A 19,058-nucleotide genomic window follows, 5' to 3' on the forward strand; every position below is an offset into this window, starting at 1 on the left:
AAATTTAACTTGGATGTGTAAAGTATTACATTCCAATTAGGAGCGATGAAAGGCCATTCTTTTAGGAAGGAGATGAGGAGAAATTTCTTTAGTCAGAGGGTGGTGAACCTGTGGAATTCATTGCCACAGAAGGCTGTGGAGGCCAAGTCAGTGGATATTTTTAAGGCAGAGATAGATATATTCTTGATTAGTACGGGTGTCAGAGGTTATGGGGAGAAGGCAGGAGAATGGGGTTGGGAGGGAAAGATAGATCAGCCATGATTGAATGGTGGATTAGACTTGAAGGGGCCGAATGGCCTAATTCTACTCCGATACCTTATGACCTTTTGAAGGGAGACAACATAAACTAAATGGTACAATATTTTGGGGGCATTCATAGACATGCATGCTCTCAAAGGTTACAGAGTTTTTTGAGAGGCAGATGTTTGGACAAAGCACAGAGATGAAAATACAGAAGGTGTGAGACAAAAGGATTGAAGAGTTGTGAATTGTGAAGCTAGAGGAAGGAACCTAGGTGGAAGGGGAGGGTGAGGGGAGTAATGTGTGTGAGTCCAAGTGGGACACAGGGAAGGAAGGGAAGGATATGGGGGACGAAGCGAGAGTGGAAGGGAGAATTAGAGAGTTCAATGTTTATACAATAGACAATAGGTGCAGGAGTAGGCCATGCGGCCCTTCGAGCCAGCACCACCATTCAATGTGATCATGGCTGATCATTCTCAATCAGTACCCCGTTCCTGCCTTCTCCCCACACCCCCTGACTCCGCTATCCTTAAGAGCTCTATCTGGCTCTCTCTTGAATGCATTCAGAGAATTGGCCTCCACTGCCTTCTGAGGCAGAGAATTCCACAGATTCACACCTCTCTGACTGAAAACGTTTTTCCCCATCTCCGTTCCAAATGGCCTGCCCCTTATTCTTAAACTGTGGCCCTTGGTTCTGGACTCCCCCAACATTGAGAACATGTTTCCTGCCTTTAACGTGTCCAACCCCTTAATAGTGCGGCACGGTGGCGCAGTGGTAGAGTTGCTGCCTTACAGCGAATGCAGCGCCGGAGACTCAGGTTCGATCCTGACTACGGGCGCCGTCTGTACGGAGTTTGTACGTTCTCCCAGTGACCTGTGTGGGTTTTCTCCGAGATCTTCAGTTTCCTCCCAAAGACGTACAGGTATGTAGGTTAATTGGCCGGGCAAATGTAAAAATTGTCCCTAGTGTGTGTAGGATAGTGTTAATGTGCGGGGATCGCTGGGCGGCGCGGACCCGGTGGGCCGCAGGGCCTGTTTCCGCGCTGTATCTCTAAATCTAAATCTTATATACCTTTTGTGTTGTAAGCTACCCAACCAGAATACTCCTTGTTTCTATAATCTCGTACCACTGCTCTAAATTGGATCATTATAATGAGTCACTTGGGAGTGATCACCTCTGATAACGCAAGGCATTCTCAATGCATTACTTAACCATCAAGATGCTGTGCTCTGGTCTATGACTGGACCTTGAGCCCATAATGCCAGATGCGAGTGAGCATGTTAAACCAGATAAAGCAAGCTGAATTAGATCTGATACCAGAGGGTATAAAATTATGGGCTTGAAATGCAACCATGGATTTATAGGACAGCGGGAGAAGACGGCAGGGGAAGAGAAAATACATTCTGGCCTTCCATCACAGTGAGGAGGTGACTGGAGGAGACTCACTGTGATGGATGTTTATTTATTTTTTGTTTTGTGTTGGTTGTGATAGTGTGTGAAATTGTTTATTTTTATTACTCTTATTGCTGGATTGTGGGTGACCTTTCATTTCACTGCACATCTTGTATGTGTATGTGGCAAATAAACTTGACTTGACTTGACTTGTATGGGGAGAAGGCAGGAGAATGGGGTTGAGAAGGAAAGATAGATCAGCCATGATTGAATGGCGGAGTAGACTTAATGGGCCGAATGGCCTAATTCTGCTCCGAATACTAATGAGCTTATGAATGTCACTATTCAGCAGTCATCACTCGAACTTTGTCATTATTCTATTGAGGCAGTAACAGTGTTCAATTTAATGCAGCAAGAAAACACTCCACCATCCTTGTGGTGTCAGTGCAAAGAACAGTAACCTATCCCTCTTATATACCTTGCTTTCCTCTGTTGGTGCAGCAGTGCGTCCTTTAACATGTGCTTCAATTTTGTTTTTTCGTGTAGCATTAAGTCGGAGGAAAACCCTCGTGCAAGTACCACATTTATTTAAGCACGCCTGTAAATTCCTTGCAAAGTTCAGTTAATTGGGCATGATAGTTCGTGTTCATAAGTGATTGGCCATTCTGCCTCTCGAGTCTACTCGGCCATTCAATCATAGGCTGATCTATCCCTCCCTCCTAACCCCATTCTCCTGCCTTCTCCCCATCTTTGGCACCCTTACTAATCAAGAATCTATCAATCTCCGCTTTAAAAATACTCAATGACTTGATCTATCCTTAAAAGGTCCATGGGTGACTTATTGGGTTGAGACCCTTCTTCAGACTGACCCGAAATGTCACCCATTCCTTCGATCCAGTGATGCAGCGTTACTCCAGCATTTTGTGTTTTGTGTAGACAACCCGATAAGTCACACATGGACTTTTTAAGGATAGATCAAGTCATTGGGGTATTTTTAAAGTGGAGATTGATAGATTATGGGTTCAAGGTCCAGTCACAGACCAGAGCACAGCATCTTGATGGTTAACTAATGCATTGAGAATACCTTGCGTTATCAGAGGTGATAATAATAATAATAATAATAATAATGCATTACATTTATATAGCGCTTTTCAAACACTCAAAGACGCTTTACAGGGATTTCTAGAACATAGAGAAGTGAATAAATAGATAAATAAGTAAACGAACAGAGAAAGGAGACAGAAGGTGAGGTGACCTTCAGTGGTTGAAGGCAGTGCTGAAGAGGTGAGACTTCAGTGATGTTTTGAATGTGGTGAGTGAGGAGGAGTCTCTGACGGTTTGGGGTAGTGAGTTCCATAGGGTGAGAGCAGCGATGGAGAAAGCCCTGTCCCCCCAGGATCTGAGTTTGGTCCGGATGGGGGGGGACAGGAGATTTGCAGCAGCAGAGCGGAGGGTGCAGGTGGGAGTGTGCCTGTGGAGGAGGTCAGTCAGGTAGGATGGGGCTAGGTTATGGAGGGCTTTGTAGGTCATGAGGAGGATTTTGTACTGGATTCTCTGGGGGATGGGGAGCCAGTGGAGTTTGTAAAGGACGGGGCGTGATATGGTCACGGATCGGGGAGTGGGTGAGTAGACGGGCAGCGGAGTTTTGAATGTATTGAAGTTTACTGATGATTTTTGAGTAACTCCCAAGTCACTCCCAAGTGATCACTCCCAAGTGACTCATTATATTGATCCAATTTAGTGCAGTGGTACAAGATTATAGAAACAAAGAGTATTCTGGTTGGGTAGCTTACAACACAAAAGGTATATAAGATTATTAAGGGGTTGGACACGTTAGAGGCAGGAAACATGTTCCTAATGTTGGGGGAGTCCAGAACAAGGGGCCACAGTTTAAGAATAAGGGGTAGGCCATTTGGAACGGAGATGAGGAAAAACTTTTTCAGTCAGAGAGTTGTGAATCTGTGGAATTCTCTGCCTCAGAAGGCAGTGGAGGACAATTCTCTGAATGCATTCAAGAGAGAGTCAGATAGAGCTCTTCGGTGTAAACCAGCACCACAGTTCCTTCCTATACTTAAAAAGTCCATGCTTGGTTACTAATTCATTTTGTTACAACATTTTGCAAGAGCCACCATTTTCTATCTCCGTTTCTGAACATGGTACAACATCTACGAACCAACCATACACCCTTCTCAAATACTTTTAGGGAAGTAATAACCAATGGATTTCCTTCCTGTCTGTTCCCAACACTTCCCCTTCAATGAGCAAATTTTTTAAGGCAAAGATAGATAGATTCTTGATTAGTACGGGTGTCAGAGGTTATGGGGAGAATGGGGTTAGGAGGGAGAGATAGATCGGCCATGATTGAATGGTGGAGTGGACGATGGGCTGAATGGCCTAATTCTACTCCTATTCCTATTTCCTTATGAAAATCATAAAGTGCATGGAAATTAAAAATTGGGATGACGTTAAAGGTCTTATCTATTGAACGTAGCTCTGTCATATCTTTCCAGCTCAACTGGATGGCACTATTTCCAAATATTATATACGTCATTAGGGCGGCACGGTGGCGCAGCGGTAGAGTTGCTGCCTTACAGCGAATGCAGCGCCGGAGACTCGGGTTCGATCCCGACTACGGGTGCCGTCTGTATGGAGTTTGTACGTTCTCCCCGTGACCTGCGTTGGTTTTCTCCGAGATCTTCGGTTTCCTCCCACACTCCAAAGACGTACAGGTGTGTAGGTTAATTGGCTGGGCAAATGTAAAAATTGTCCCTAGTGTGTGTAGGATAGTGTTAATGTGCGGGGATCGCTGGGCGGCACGGACCCGGTGGGCCGAAGGGCCTGTTTCTGCGTTGTATCTCTAAATCTAAAAAAAAAATCTAAAATCTGACTATGGGTGCTGTCTGTATGGAGTTTGTACGTTCTCCGGTACGTGACAGCCTTGGTTTTCTCCGGGTGCTCCAGTTTCCTCCCACACTCCAAAGAACGTACAGGCCTGTAGGTTAATTGGCTTTGTATAATTGTAAATTGGCCCTGGTGTGTGCAGGATAGCGTTAGTGTGCAAGGATCACTGGTCGGCGTGGACTCAATGGGCCGAGAGGCCTGTTACTGCACCGTATCTCTGAAACTGAAACACAGTGTTATACTATAAGAAAATAGCTGCAGATGCTGGTACAAATCAAAGGTATTTATTTACAAAATGCTGGAGTAACTCAGCAGGTCAGGCAGCATCTCAGGAGAGAAGGAATGGGTGACGTTTCGGGTCGAGACCCTTCTTCAGACTGATGTCAGGGGGGCGGGACAAAGGAAGGATATAGGTGGAGACAGGAAGATAGAGGGAGATCTGGGAAGGGGGAGGGGAAGAGAGGGACGGAGGAACTATCTAAAGTTGGAGAAGTCAATGTTCATACCACTGGGCTGTAAACTGCCCAAGCGAAATATGAGGTGCTGTTCCTCCAATTAATGTGAGGTGCTGTTATACTATTCACCATCCCCACCTTGTATTATTTTGCTTGTCAGTCCATTAGTCAAAGTAACTGATACCAAACTATGTGATTCAAGCAATGGACTTTTGATGTAGTTCTTGGAAATCACACCTGCTCAATCCCACACTGCACCATTCTATGTTGTTGTCGTTACTAATGTTGTAAGATGATACTTTTGAAGGCAAAAATACATGATGCTGATTCTGTTCTTGTTAACCTTTCAGACAAAACTGTCCAAAACTGCCATTTTCAGTGGAAGATAATTCCTAGACAAGCGAATTAATCAAATCTATTGATCTGGGAAGATAGACACAAAATGCTGGAGTAATTCAGCGGGGCAGGCAGCATCTCTAGAGAGAAGGAAAGGATTACGTTTCCGGTCGAGACCCTTCTTCAGACTGAGAGCCAGGGGAGAGGGAAATGAGAGATATGGAATCTACAAACAGTTAAATTAGTCAGGAGGACAGTGAAGCTAGTCGTGGAACTAGGGCGGAAGAGGAACAGAGAGAGGGGGAAAGCAAGGGATACACGAAGTTAGAGAAATCAATATTCATAGCGCTGGGTTGTAAGCTGCCCAACTTGGCACAGTGATGCAGTTGGTAGAGCTGCTACCTCACAGTGCCAGTGACCCAGGTTTGATCCAAACATCAGGTGCTGTCTGTGTGGAGTTTGCATGTTCTCCCCCATGACCACCTGGGTTTTCTCCAGGTGCTCTTGTTTCCCCCCACATTCCAAAGAAGCGCAGGTTTGTAGGTTAATTGGCCGTTGCAAAACAAGACCTGAATGTGCAGGGAGTGGATGAGAAAGTGGGATAACATAGAACTAGTGTGAACGAGTGATCGATGATCGGCACGGACTCAGTACGCCAAATGCTGTCTCTGTCATCTATAAATTTGGTTGCCTTAAATTTCCTACCTTTCTTTCTCAATAGTTAAACAGTTGCCTATGTGAAGACTCATTCCTTTTTAAAAGCATGTTGTGTTGGGCGATGGGAGTGGCAGGATGGTTTTGTTTCACTTTGTTTTTCCCTGTAATCTAGGCATTGTGACACGGTATCTCACCCCCTGTTGGAAGCAGGCAGTGAGCTTTTGTTCTGAGATTGATGCCTGCCTTATTAGTGCGGTCCTTTTTACGTGGGGTTTCCAGAGCTGCATTAACCTGCCTGCTCAGTCTCAGCTGGCATTCGGGTTGCAAGCCATTAAAATGGCTGGCAATTGGAGGCGAACACCTGCTCACAGCATTTGTTCGGTTTCTCCGGCTTCCTTCACTGAAACAGCATGCATGACTCATAGCGGGATATTCTGCCCTCGCTGCAGAATTGCCTTTTCAAGTTTAACCACAAGCATTTGTATCTATGTATATGTATGTGTATACGTGTCTGTATATGTAAATGCGTGCATACATGTGTGCATATATGCGCATGCGTGGGTATAAATCTGCACTATTATATTTAAATATACATATAAATATATATTTTAATATGTTTAGAATTTAAATGTAAATGTGCATATAAAAATGCACACATATACATATGAATGCACGCGTGTGTGTGTATATATATTGTGTGTGTGTGTATTGTATGCGTGTGAATATATGTGTGTGCGTGTGTGTATAAATCTGCAGCATTTTATTTAAAATTCAAAGGATTACGATCGACTAATCTCGTAGCCACTGGAGCTGTGGTTTGTTGACCTGTGCAGTTGTCAGTTAGAATGTGGGTGAGGCAGAGTCACATGCCAGATGGGGGGGGGTATGTGTGTGACTGGAACTCAGTTCCCGAGGTGTGGGGGAGGCTGAACTATTCATCGCATTCAAAGAGCGCTCAGATAAGCACTGGGCATACAATTGTCAACAGAACTAAGACCAGAAAACTGGCGAGAGTGATTAATCCAAGTATTTGTATTTGTTTTATTAAGATATGAGTAGATATTGTCTTAGCAGATGTTTCATAAGAATAGCAAATAACATGAATGATGTTGATCCTGCTTCTGAAGAATAATAATATTACGTCATTGCTAACGATAGAGATGCTGCCTTAAAGCGCCTGAGACCCAGGTTCTATCCTGACTACGGGGGCTGTCTGTACGGAGTATGTACGTTCTCCCCGTGTCCACAAGGGTTTTCTCCGGGTGCTCTGGTTTCCTCCCACACTCCAAAGTCATACAGGTGTGTCGGTTAATTGGCTTCGGTAAAATTGTAAATTGTCCCTAGAATAAGATAATGCTTATTACGCGGGGATCGCTGGTTGGCACAGACTCCGTGGGTCGAGAAAACCCACACTGTCACATGGAGAACATGCATAATCGGTGCAGACACCACCCGTAGTCGGGTGGAACCCGGGTCTCTGACGCTGTGAGGCAGCAACTCTACCACTGCGCCACCTTGAAAATGGCTGCATCGACCCAATGAGCTGAATTTAGATTTTTAGATTTAGAGATACAGCGCGGAAACAGGACCTTCGGCCCACCGAGTCTGCGCCGCCCAGCGATCCCCGCACATTAACACTATCCTAGACTAGGGATTTTTAAAAAAAACATTTACCCAGTCAATTAACCTACATACCTGTACGTCTTTGGAGTGTGGGGGGAAACCGAAGATCTCGGAGAAAACCCACGCAGGTCACGGGGAGAACGTACAAACTCCGTACAGACGGCACCCGTAGCCAGGATCGAACCCGAGTCTCCGGCGCTGCATTCGCTGTAAGGTAGCAACTCTACCGCTGCGCCACCGTGTGATTCTGTGAACGACCTTGTGCCTTGAACACAACTGAACAAGATTGGCATCAATAGCTGAGACATTGCTTAATTTTATTTTATTAAAAATATAATGCACCTGAAATTTCTGTTAACGGGATACAAGGTGACAAGTTATCCATTGTTTAAATTTTCAACCAATGCTATCGTTCCCAAATTTTCAGGGAAATGAAATAGATTTTACTTTGTGGACTGTGACCGAATTCATTCTTTTCCAGCAAACACACAATTGGGAGTCACAAATACGTCCAGTTTTGCCGCAAGTTCGATGTGGACATTAAGCTTTACTTGATGGAGCTGAAGGCAATCAGCAAGGACCTGATGCGCATTGTGAGTGATAACACTTTCTAATTCGGATTCCATCAACGTCTTTGTCTTGAAATCTTCTAGAGGATGAGCTGAAGAATTTGGTTACACAAATGCTGGCTTACCTGTGACACCTGGTTATTGTCATTCATCTATGTGCCATTCATGATCCTTTCAGAGTCATCCAGCATGGAAACAGGCCCTTCGGCTCATCTTGCCCATGCCGACCAAGATGCCCTATCTACACTTGTCCCACCTGCCCACTTTTGAGCCGTGTCCCTCTAAACCGTTCCTGTCCATGTATCTGCCCAAATGTAAATGCTAAGTATGTATCATCCAGGAGATGCTAATTCTGCTCGCATGGATCTCTTGCGATTTAATTGCATGATGTCTCGTCTCTATACCTTTTCCAATCAAATAATCCTCCTGCTCGATTTCTAATATAAATCATGAATGATATTATGGGGTGAAAGGTGAGGACTAGGGGGAATCTGTCCCTCTTGTGACTGGGGGAGGGGAGCAAGAGCGGAGCTACGGGATACCGAGGAGATACGTGTGAGGGCCTTGTCTTTGATGGAAGAGGGGAACCCCCCCGTTCCCTAAAGAATGAGGACATCTCAGATGTCCTGGTATGGAACACCTCATCTTGGGCGCAGATGCGGCGTAGACGGAGGAATTGGGAGTAGGGGATAGAGTCTTTGCAGGAGGCAGAGTGGGAGGAAGTGTAGTCTGGATAGCTGTGGGAGCCGGTAGGTTTGTAATAGATGTCAGTCGATAGTCTTAATCTCCTGTGATGGAGACGGTGAGATCAAGAAATGGAAGGGAGATGTCGGAGATGGTCCAAGTGGATTTGAGTGCAAGATGGAAATTGGTGGTGAAGTGAATGACCCCCTCAGCTATGTGTCTTCCTCTGTCTGTACGTTCCTTGGGGGTATATTGTTTCCTCACTCCCATCAACAGGCAAGGAGTGTAGACCGATCTATTCTAGTTACAACTAATACTTTGTGTTTTCACAGGCCAGTGATGACAATAGCCCATCAACTCTTAATCATTGCATACACCTACAAGAAAGACCCTTAAAGCAGACCATAACCAGGTGAGAGTATGCGTGGACTTCAGTGTAAACCAGCATCAGCAGTTCCTTGTTTCTACCTGACGTTTCTCCCATCACTAATGACCTTATGACCTAGATTATCACTAGGTTAATTCCCGGAATAGAAACATAGAAACATAGAAAATAAGTGCAGGAGTAGGCCATTCGGCCCTTCGAGCCTGCACCGCCATTCAATATGATCATGGCTGATCGTCCAACTCAGTATCTCGTACCTGCCTTCTCTCCATACCCCCTGATCCTTTTAGCCACAAGGGCCACATCTAACTCCCTCTTAAATATAGCCAATGAACTGGCCTCAACTACCTTCTGTGGCAGAGAATTCCACAGATTCACCACTCTCTGTGTGAAAAAAAACGTTCTCATCTCGGTCCTAAAAGACTTCCCCCTTATCCTTAAACTGTGACCCCTTGTTCTGGTCTTCCCCAACATCGGGAACAATCTTCCTGCATCTAGCCTGTCCAACCCCTTAAGAATTTTGTAAGTTTCTATAAGATCCCCCCTCAATCTTCTAAATTCCAGCGAGTACAAGCCGAGTCTATCCAGTCTTTCTTCATATGAAAGTCCTGCCATCCCAGGAATTAATCTGGTGAACCTTCTCTGTACTCCCTCTACGGCAAGAAATGGGGGGGACTGTGGTGTGTTGAAAGACTGGAGCGACTAGGCTTGTATACACTGGAATTTAGAAGGATGAGAGGGGATCTTATTGAAACATATAAGATTATTAAGGGATTGGACATGTTAGAGGCAGGAAACATGTTCCCAATGTTGGGGGAGTCCAGAACCAGGGGTCACAGTTTAAGAATAAGGGGTAGGACATTTAGAACTGAGATGAGGAAAAAACATTTTCACTCAGAGAGTTGTAAATCTGTGGAACTCTCTGCCTCAGAAGGCAGTGGAGGCCAATTCTCTGAATGCATTCAGGAGAGAGCTAGATAGAGCTCTTAAGGATAGTGGAGTCAGAGGGTATGGGGAGAAGGCAGGAACGGGGTAATGATTGTGAATGATCAGCCATGATCACATTGAATGGCGGTGCAGGCTCGAAGGGCCGAACGGCCTACTCCTGCACCTATTATCTATTGTCTATTATCCATGTCCTCCAGAAATGCCGTGTGACTTGCTGAGTTACTCCAGCACTTATTGTCTTTTTTTTGGTAAACCAGCATCTGCAGTTCCTCATGTCTACGTGTTCCATTGGTTGTTTAGTATTTTTTAATTTTACTTTCATGCAGGCAAGCTTTGACTCTTCTCTTCAACACCTACCAGAATGAGTTGGATAGCTTTCTGCTGGCAGAGGTATGTTTTGGTGGCAGCATGACAATGCTTTGACTGCCTTTTATTGTTCTGGGAAGACCTGTGTGTGTATTTATGCCAGAGGCGTGGCACGTAATGCTGCTCAGTGTGAACAATGTTAAGCGTTATCTATCGGATCATTTTGTTCTGGAACAGTGGCAGAGTTGCTGACTCACAGCGCCAGAGACCTAGGTTTGATCCTGACTCTGGGAGCTGTCTATACGGAGTTTGTACGTTCTTCCTGTGACCGCGTGGTTTTTCTCCTGGTGCTCCGGTTTCCTCCCACGCTCCAAAGGCATGCAGGTTTGTCGGTTAATTGGCTTCGGTAAAACTGTAAATTGTCCCGAGTGTGTGTAGGGATAGTGTTGTTGTATGGGATTGCCGATTAGTGTATCGACCAGCGATCCCCGCACACTAACAGTATCCTACACCCTAGGGACAATTTACAATTGTACCAATGGCGTACTAGGCTTGATGGGCTGAATGGCAAAATTCTGCGCTTTGAACATGAACAGGATAAGACATAGGAACAGAATTAGGCCATTTGGCCCATTGAGTCTGCTCTGCCAGTCGTTAATGGCTGATCTATTTTTCCCTTTTAACCCCATTCTCCTGCCTTCTGCCCGTAACCTTTGACGCCCTTCCTAATCAAAAACCTATCAATCTCCGCTTTTAAAAATGCCCAATTTCTTGTCCTCCACAGCCGTCTTTGGCAATGAATTCCACAGATTCGCCACCCTCTGGTTAAAGAAATTCCTCCTCGTCAACATTCTAAAGATACGTCCTTTTATTCTGAGGCTGTGCCCTCTTGTGCTAGAAAGGAGACGCTGCCTGACCCGCCGAGATACTCCAGCACTTTGTGTCTTTTTTTTTTGTTGGTAAACTAGTGTTTGCAGTTCCTCGCGCCCACATTAGGCAGACTTTATGTTCCGTTGGCAAGCTGGGAAGTGTGTAAGTACTTTGCTATTGCTCGTGTTTATCTAAAGTACTTTTGTTACTTGCAGGCTGAGCATTCGCAGCAAGCCGAGAGGGTGGTGCAGTCCGTGATGGCAATTTGCAATGCACTGGCCTTGATTGAAACGCAAGAGGTAACCAACGCCTTGAACCAGTTGCCACCCTGCCCCTCCCGACTGCACCCCAGGATACAGAAGGTACGGAAACCTCCTTCCATTTACTTCTCCTCTCCCAAGTCCGGACGATGTTTTGCTCCGTCCTTTAAATACATTGGAGCGCAAGGGAATGAGGGGTGAACTTACAGAGGTGTACAAAATCATGATAGGAATAGATCGGGTAAATGCACAGTCCTTTGCCCAGAGTAGGGGAATCGAGAACCAAAGAACATAGGTTTAAAGTGAGGGGGGAATAACATGGGTTTTCTCCGAGAGCGTGGGTTTTCTCCGAGATCTTCGGTTTCCTCCCACACTCCAATGACGTACGGGTATGTAGGTTAATAGACTGGGTAAATGTAAAAATTGTCCCTAGTGTGTGTAGGATAGTGTTAATGTGCGGGGATCGCTGGGCGGCGCGGACTCGGTGGGCCGAAGGGCCTGTTTCCGCGCTGAGTTTCTCTAAACGTTTAGTGCAAGGTAAAGTCCGATGAAAGACAGTCCAAGGGTCTCCAATGGGGCAGACGTTGTCAGTAAGCATCTGTTAACATCCTGTAAGAGTATCATGATTTTCAAGATTCTTACCCGAATTTAATTCTCCTCCGTTTTGTCATTGTGTGACTAAAGCAAACTTGCTCTATAGGTGAACCAACAGATGCTGGTAAGATTGCACAAGTTAGGTCTTCCCACATTGTCCTCACGTGTCCCATGCAGTTGGAAGCATTGTAGACTTTCCACCTGCCGTATGCGTATAGATAAAACACATCTCACCGAGAGCAGTTTGTAATTTTTACAGCCAGCGAACAAATTGGACTTTCAGCCCGTATGTTCAGGACAAACTTCAGAGGATGGAGGTTGGGGAGAGGTGTCGATGTTGAACTCGCATTGCCACCTAACAACCAATATTGCACCCAGTTTCAGTCATGTCAAGGCTGATGTTTTTATCGATGCCTTGAATAATGAAGGAATCCTCTCCATTTTTCGCAGGATTCAGGCTTTTAAGTAACTATTCTCAGCAGGGTTATATTGTGAAAACTCTCCACCTTTTTAATTATTGGAAGAGTTCCTAAATCTCCAACACATTAGCAGCACAAAAGTAGTGGATGCGAGAAATTGGCTCAGAATCAATTTCCTCCCTAGATATCTCTTGCGTCACACGTTTTGTTTCACAAGTTGCTGGATATTGGTCCATATGCACAACCGGCAATACATGTAGAAATGTGTGGTGGGATATGGATCATATGCAGGCAGAGGAGAATAGTTTACATAGCATCATGTTTGGAACAGACACTGTGGGCTGAAGGGCCTCTTCCTGTTCTATTGATCGACACAAAATGCCAGAGTAACTCGTCGGGTCAGGCAGCAGCTCGGGAGAAAAGGAATGGGTGACGTTTCGGGCCGAGACCCTTCTTCTCGACCCAAAATGCCACCTGTTCCTTTTCTCCAGAGATGCTGCCTGACTCGAGTTACTCCAGCTTTTTTTGTGTCTATCTTCGGTAGAAACCAGCATCTGCTGTTCCTTCCTACACACGTTTTTACACCTCCACAATTCCATCAATTCCGTGTTTAAATCACTGCCTCGGTGGAAAGACTTGTGCCTGGCATCCAGTGCTGTGGGATGTTTTGTCGTTTCAGTTCCAGATTTTCCCTTTTATTAGGTTATTAGTTTAAATCTGTATCGTTGTTGCCTTGGTATTTTCCATGACATTTTATCAGCTTGTATTAAATCTAGAAGATATTGTTTTACTACTTTTGGTTTCCCTAAAAGGTTTAGAGATACAGCGTGGAAACAGGCCCTTCGGCCCACCGAGTCTGCGCCGGCCGGCGAACCCCGCACATTAACACACACTCAGGACAATTTACACTTTATACCAAGTATACAAGCCCAAGCAAATTAACCTACAAACCTGCACGTCTTTGGAGTGTGGGAGGAAACGGAAGATCTCGGAGAAAAGAGGTCCTTCTGCAGTTGTCCAGGGCCCTAGTGAGACCGCACCTGGAGTACTGTGTGCAATTTTGGTCTCCAAATTTGAGGAAGGATATTCTTGCTATTGAGGGTGTGCAGCGTAGGTTTACTAGGTTAATTCTCGGAATGGCGGGACTGTCATATGTTGAAAGACTGGAGCGACTAGGCTTGTATACACTGGAATTTAGAAGGATGAGAGGAGATCTTATCGAAACGTATAAGATTATTAAGGGGTTGGACGCGTTAGAGGCAGGAAACATGTTCCCAATGTTGGGGGAGTCCAGAACAAGGGGCCACAGTTTAAGAATAAGGGGTAGGCCAATTAGAACGGAGATGAGGTAAAACCTTTTCAGTCAGAGAGTTGTGAATCTGTGGAATTCTCTGCCTCAGAAGGCAGTGGAGGCCAATTCTCTGAATGCATTCAAGAGAGAGCTAGATAGAGCTCTTAAGGATAGCGGAGTCAGGGGGTATGGGGAGAAGGCAGGAAAGGGGTACTGATTGAGAATGATCAGCCATGATCACATTGAATGGCGGTGCTGGCTCGAAGGGCCGATTGGCCTCCTCCTGCACCTATTGTCTAAAACCCACGCAGGTTACGGGGAGAATGTACAAACTCCGTACAGACAGCACCCGTAGTCGGGATCGAACCCAGGTCTCCGGTGCTGCAAGGCAGCAACTCCACCGATGCGCCACCATGCCGCCAGTTGAGCTGCTGACTGCAAGGGTCATTCTTTGAAGTTCAACTCCTGTGGGGCGCATAGTTGTCCCAGCGGGTAAAATGACCTATTAACATGGAACGTTGCAGTAAACACAGCTGGTTCATTTTTTTTGCTTGCCCCTGCCTTCGGGAAATGCTTGTCCTCCATGTGACTTGCATTAGAAACTCGCCATGCGAAAGGTCCCATGGCACTATTTCAAACAAGTGCATGGAAACGCTACTGGTTTTCTGGCCAACATCTATCCCTCAATTAGCACCTAAAACAGATTACCTGGTCAACACTATTCATAGAAACTAGGTGTGTACAAGAAAGTTGTGGCATTTCCTAAACAAAGCAGGGAAATAAGATGCCCAGATTCTTTCCCCGAGAGAAGGGGAATAGAGAACCAGAGGACATAGGTTTAAGGTGAAGGGGGAAAGATTTAATGGGAATCTGAGGGGTAACTTTTTCACACAAAGGGTGGTGAGAGTATGGTACAAGCTGACGGAGAAGGTAGTTGAGGCAGGGACTATCGCAATGTTTTTAAAAAAATGATTGGACAGGTACCTGGGTGGGACAGGTTTGGAGGGACATGGGCCAAACACAGGCAGGTGGGACATTTTAGTCAGTGTGGGCAAGTTGAGCCGAAGGGCCTGTTTCCACGCTGTATGACTCTATGACCCATAGCAACACTGATCACGCTTCAGATATGTCTCGAGACTGTATTGGAGCCTCCTATTGTTGTGCAAAGGAACCAAAGAAACGAGTTTTTCAATCATTCTTCACCGGAATGGAATTTGGAGAATTTTCTAATTTAAAAACTCTATGGTGTAAAATCATGTTGCGTTCTGATTTAGTATGTAGTTGTACTCCTCAAAGTATCCATATTGTTGTAGAACTTGTAGCTAAAGTTTGAAGCCCAAGATGTTTGCACCTCCTTCAACCTCATCTACTGTACCGTTGTTCTCGGTGTGGGCTCCTACATATTGGCGAGGCCAAGCACAGACTGGGCAACAGTTTCGCTGGACACTGACGTCCAGCCCGCCTTGGCCTACGCAATCTTCCAGTTGCCAAACATTTTAACTCCCCTTCCCATTCCCATACTGAGCTTTCTGTCCTGGGCCTCCTCCACTGTCAGAATGAGGCCACACACATATTGGAGGAACAGCACCTCGTATTTCCCTTGGGCAGCTTACAACCCAGCGATATGAACATTGGTTTCTCTAATTTCAGGTAACCCTTTGATTCCCACCCTCGCCACCTCCCCCACCCTACTTGTCCTACTAGTTCCACTGTTCGCATCCTGGCATCCCTTCATGATCGCACCATCCCCAGCCAACAATGGGCCATGATGGGCTCCACCCTTCCTTGGCCAGTTATTGCCGACCCATGCTTTGAACCCCGGCCTTTCCTTACCTCCAGTTCCCTCCCCTGAAACTTCCAGTCTGAAAAACATAGAAACATAGAAAATAGATGCAGGAGGAGGCCATTTGGCCCTTCGAGCCAGCACCGCCATTCATTGTGATCATGGCTGATCATCCACAATCAGTAACCCGTGCCTGCCTTCTCCCCATATCCCCCGATTCCACTAGCCCCTAGAGCTCCATCTAACTTTCATTTAAATTCATCCAGTGAATTGGCCTCCACTGCCCTCTGTGGCAGAGAATTCCACAGATTCACAACTCTCTGTCTGAAAAAGTTTTTTCTCACCTCAGTTTTCAATGGCCTAAAAAACTGGTCCCAACCGGAAACATCACTCATCCTTTTCCCCAGAGATGCTGCCTGACCCACTGAGTTACTCCAGCGCCTTGATTCCGTGTTTGTGTTACATGTCCTGCAGTATGGCTAATTTATATTCTTTCATATTTCTGCAGGACCCTTGTATGTTGGCAAGAAAAGAGACTCGAGGTATGTAATTAGACTTTTCATTCGCCCTGTAAATGATGATGGTTTGAGTTCTGTGATTCTGTCCATCAAACTCCTCAAACTGCGGAGCATCCTGGGCAATACAACTCTCCCCCTCCATGACACACTGGTCAACCTGAGGAGCACCTTCAGCAGCAGACTGGTCCCACCAAGATGCAGCACAGAACGCCACAGGAGATCCTTCTTCCCTGTGGCGATCAAACTGTTTAACTCCTCCCCCTTCTGTCGTGGGGTAGACTGACTCTACCCCCCCCCCCTCCAAAATCTTTGCACATCCCCAATCCTTTCCATTCCCGGAATGGCAGGACTGTCATATGTTGAAAGACTGGAGCGACCAGGCTTGTATACACTGGAATTTAGGATGAGAGGGGATCTTATTGATTATTAAGGGGTTGGACACGTTAGAGGCAGGAAACATGTTCCCAATGTTGGGGGGAGTCCAGAACCAGGGGCCACAGTTTAAGAATAAGGGGTAGGCCATTTAGAACGGAGATGAGGAAAAACCTTTTCAGTCAGAGAGTTGTGAATCTGTGGAATTCTCTGCCTCAGAAGGCAGTGGAGGCCAATTCTCTGAATGCATTCAAGAGAGAGCTAGATAGAGCTCTTAAGGATAGCGGAGTCAGGGGGTATGGGGAGAAGGCAGGAACGGGGTACTGATTGAGAATGATCAGCCATGATCACATTGAATGGTCGTGGTAGCTCGAAGGGCCGAAAGGCCTACTCCTGCACCTATTGTCTATTTTTTCCTGTTAATTTCATGTTTCATGTATTTTTAATTTTTATGACTGTCAGCAGATCAATTTGCCTCCTGGGATAACTATAAAGTTCTATCGTATCAGGAGCCAGGGAGTGGATTTAATTATAAGAAAATAACTGCAGATGCTGGTACAAATCGATTTATTCACAAAATGCTGGAGTAACTCAGCAGGTCAGGCAGCATCTCGGGAGAGAAGGAATGGGTGACGTTTCGTGTCGAGACCCTTCTTCAGACTGATGTCGGGGGTGGGACAAAGGAAGGATATAGGTGGAGACAGGAAGATAGAGGGAGATCTGGGAAGGAGGAGGGGAAGGGAGGGACAGAGGAGCTATCTGAAGTTGGAGAAGTCGACGTTCATACCACCGGGCCGCAAACTGCCCAGGCGAAATATGAGGTGCTGCTCCTCCAATTTCCGGCGGGCCTCACTATGGCACTGGAGGAGGCCCATGACAGAGAGGTCAGACTGGGAATGGGAGGGGGAGTTAAAGTGCTGGGCCACCGGGAGATCAGTTGCGTTAATGCGGACCGAGCGCAGGTGTTCAGCGAAGCGATCGCCGAGCCTGCGCTTGGTTTCGCCGATATAGATGAGTTGACATCTAGAGCAGTGGATGCAATAGATGAGGTTGGAGGAGGTGCAGGTGAACCTCTGTCTCACCTGGAAAGAATGTTTGGGTCCTTTGATGGAGTTGAGGGGGGAGGTAAAGGGACAGGTGTTGCATCTCGTGCGGTTGCAAGGGAAAGTGCCCGGGGTTAGGGTGGTTTGGGTAGGAAGGGACGAGTGGACCAGGGAGTTGCGGAGGGAACGGTCTCTGCGGAATGCAGAGAGGGGAGGGGATGGGAAGATATGGCCAGTGGTGGGGTCCTGTTGTAGGTGACAGAAATGTTGGTGGATGATATGTTGGATCCGCTGGCTGGTGGGGTGGAAGGTGAGAACGAGGGGGATCCTGTCCTTGTTGCGAGTGGGGGGATGGGGAGCAAGAGCGGAGCTGCGGGATGTAGAAGAGACCCTAGTGAGAGCCTCATCTATAATGGAGGAGGGGAAGCCCCGTTTTCTGAAAAACAAGGACATCTCGGAAGCCCTAGTCTGAAACACCTCATCCCGGGCACAGATGCGGCGTAGACGGAGGAATTGGGAGTAGGGGATAGACTTTTTGCAGGGGACCGGGTGGGAAGAAGTGTAGTCCAGATAGCTGTGCGAGTCGGTGGGCTTGTAATAAATGTCAGTCACTAGTTTTTCTCCTGTGATGGAGATGGTGAGGTCCAGAAACGGGAGGGAGATGTCAGAGATAGTCCAGGTATATTTAAGGGTGAGGCCCGCCGGAAACTGGAGGAGCAGCACCTCATATTTCGCCTGGGCAGTTTGCGGCCCGGTGGTATGAACGTCGACTTCTCCAACTTCAGATAGCTCCTCTGTCCCTCCCTTCCCCTCCTCCTTCCCAGATCTCCCTCTATCTTCCTGTCTCCACCTATATCCTTCCTTTGTCCCACCCCCGACATCAGTCTGAAGAAGGGTCTCGACACGAAACGTCACCCATTCCTTCTCTCCCGAGATGCTGCCTGACCTGCTGAGTTACTCCAGCATTTTGTGAATAAGTGGATTTAATTATCTTGCTCTGCCACAGTTTCTGCTCTCTCCCGAGGGATCCCTCAAGTTCTGAAGTGTTAATGGTTATTTTGATTTAACTTCAGAAAATATATCAATATTGTTCCCGGCCAACACTTCGTTCACACGCCTTGTCTCAGCGGAGTGGCAAATACAAATTGTTTCTTGGTTGTGTAGAAAGGAACTGCAGATGCTATCCAGCAAAATTCATTTTGCTTTTCATGCTTGGTGCCATTTTCCTCAAGTTTAAAGTCCCGGCCTGGCCAAGCCTCGCTGTTGCGGTCCTCCGCCGCTGCTCCACCCCTGTAGGCCGCATCCGGTCCACGCGCTCGACCTCTAGGCCCGGTCCAGTCGAGCCCCAGGCTGCTGCAGGGCCTCCAGCGGCCCGCTCCACCATGTGCGTGTTTAAAAAAACAAAAACTTA

General features: G+C 46.5%; 1 protein-coding gene across 1 annotated transcript in view; it reads left to right on the forward strand.

Annotated features, from left to right (window-relative positions):
• pik3c2b (phosphatidylinositol-4-phosphate 3-kinase, catalytic subunit type 2 beta) overlaps nucleotides 1-19,058 on the forward strand; it is a 144,802-nt gene that overhangs the window by 43,006 nt on the left and 82,738 nt on the right. Inside the window, 5 exon segments of the mRNA XM_078420987.1 lie at nucleotides 8,087-8,198; nucleotides 9,191-9,270; nucleotides 10,518-10,581; nucleotides 11,583-11,729; nucleotides 16,223-16,256. Of these exon segments, the coding sequence (XP_078277113.1) occupies nucleotides 8,087-8,198; nucleotides 9,191-9,270; nucleotides 10,518-10,581; nucleotides 11,583-11,729; nucleotides 16,223-16,256 (437 nt within the window).

This window comes from Rhinoraja longicauda, chromosome 24, assembly GCF_053455715.1.
Source record: "Rhinoraja longicauda isolate Sanriku21f chromosome 24, sRhiLon1.1, whole genome shotgun sequence".
NCBI classification, from domain to species: Eukaryota; Metazoa; Chordata; class Chondrichthyes; order Rajiformes; family Arhynchobatidae; genus Rhinoraja; species Rhinoraja longicauda.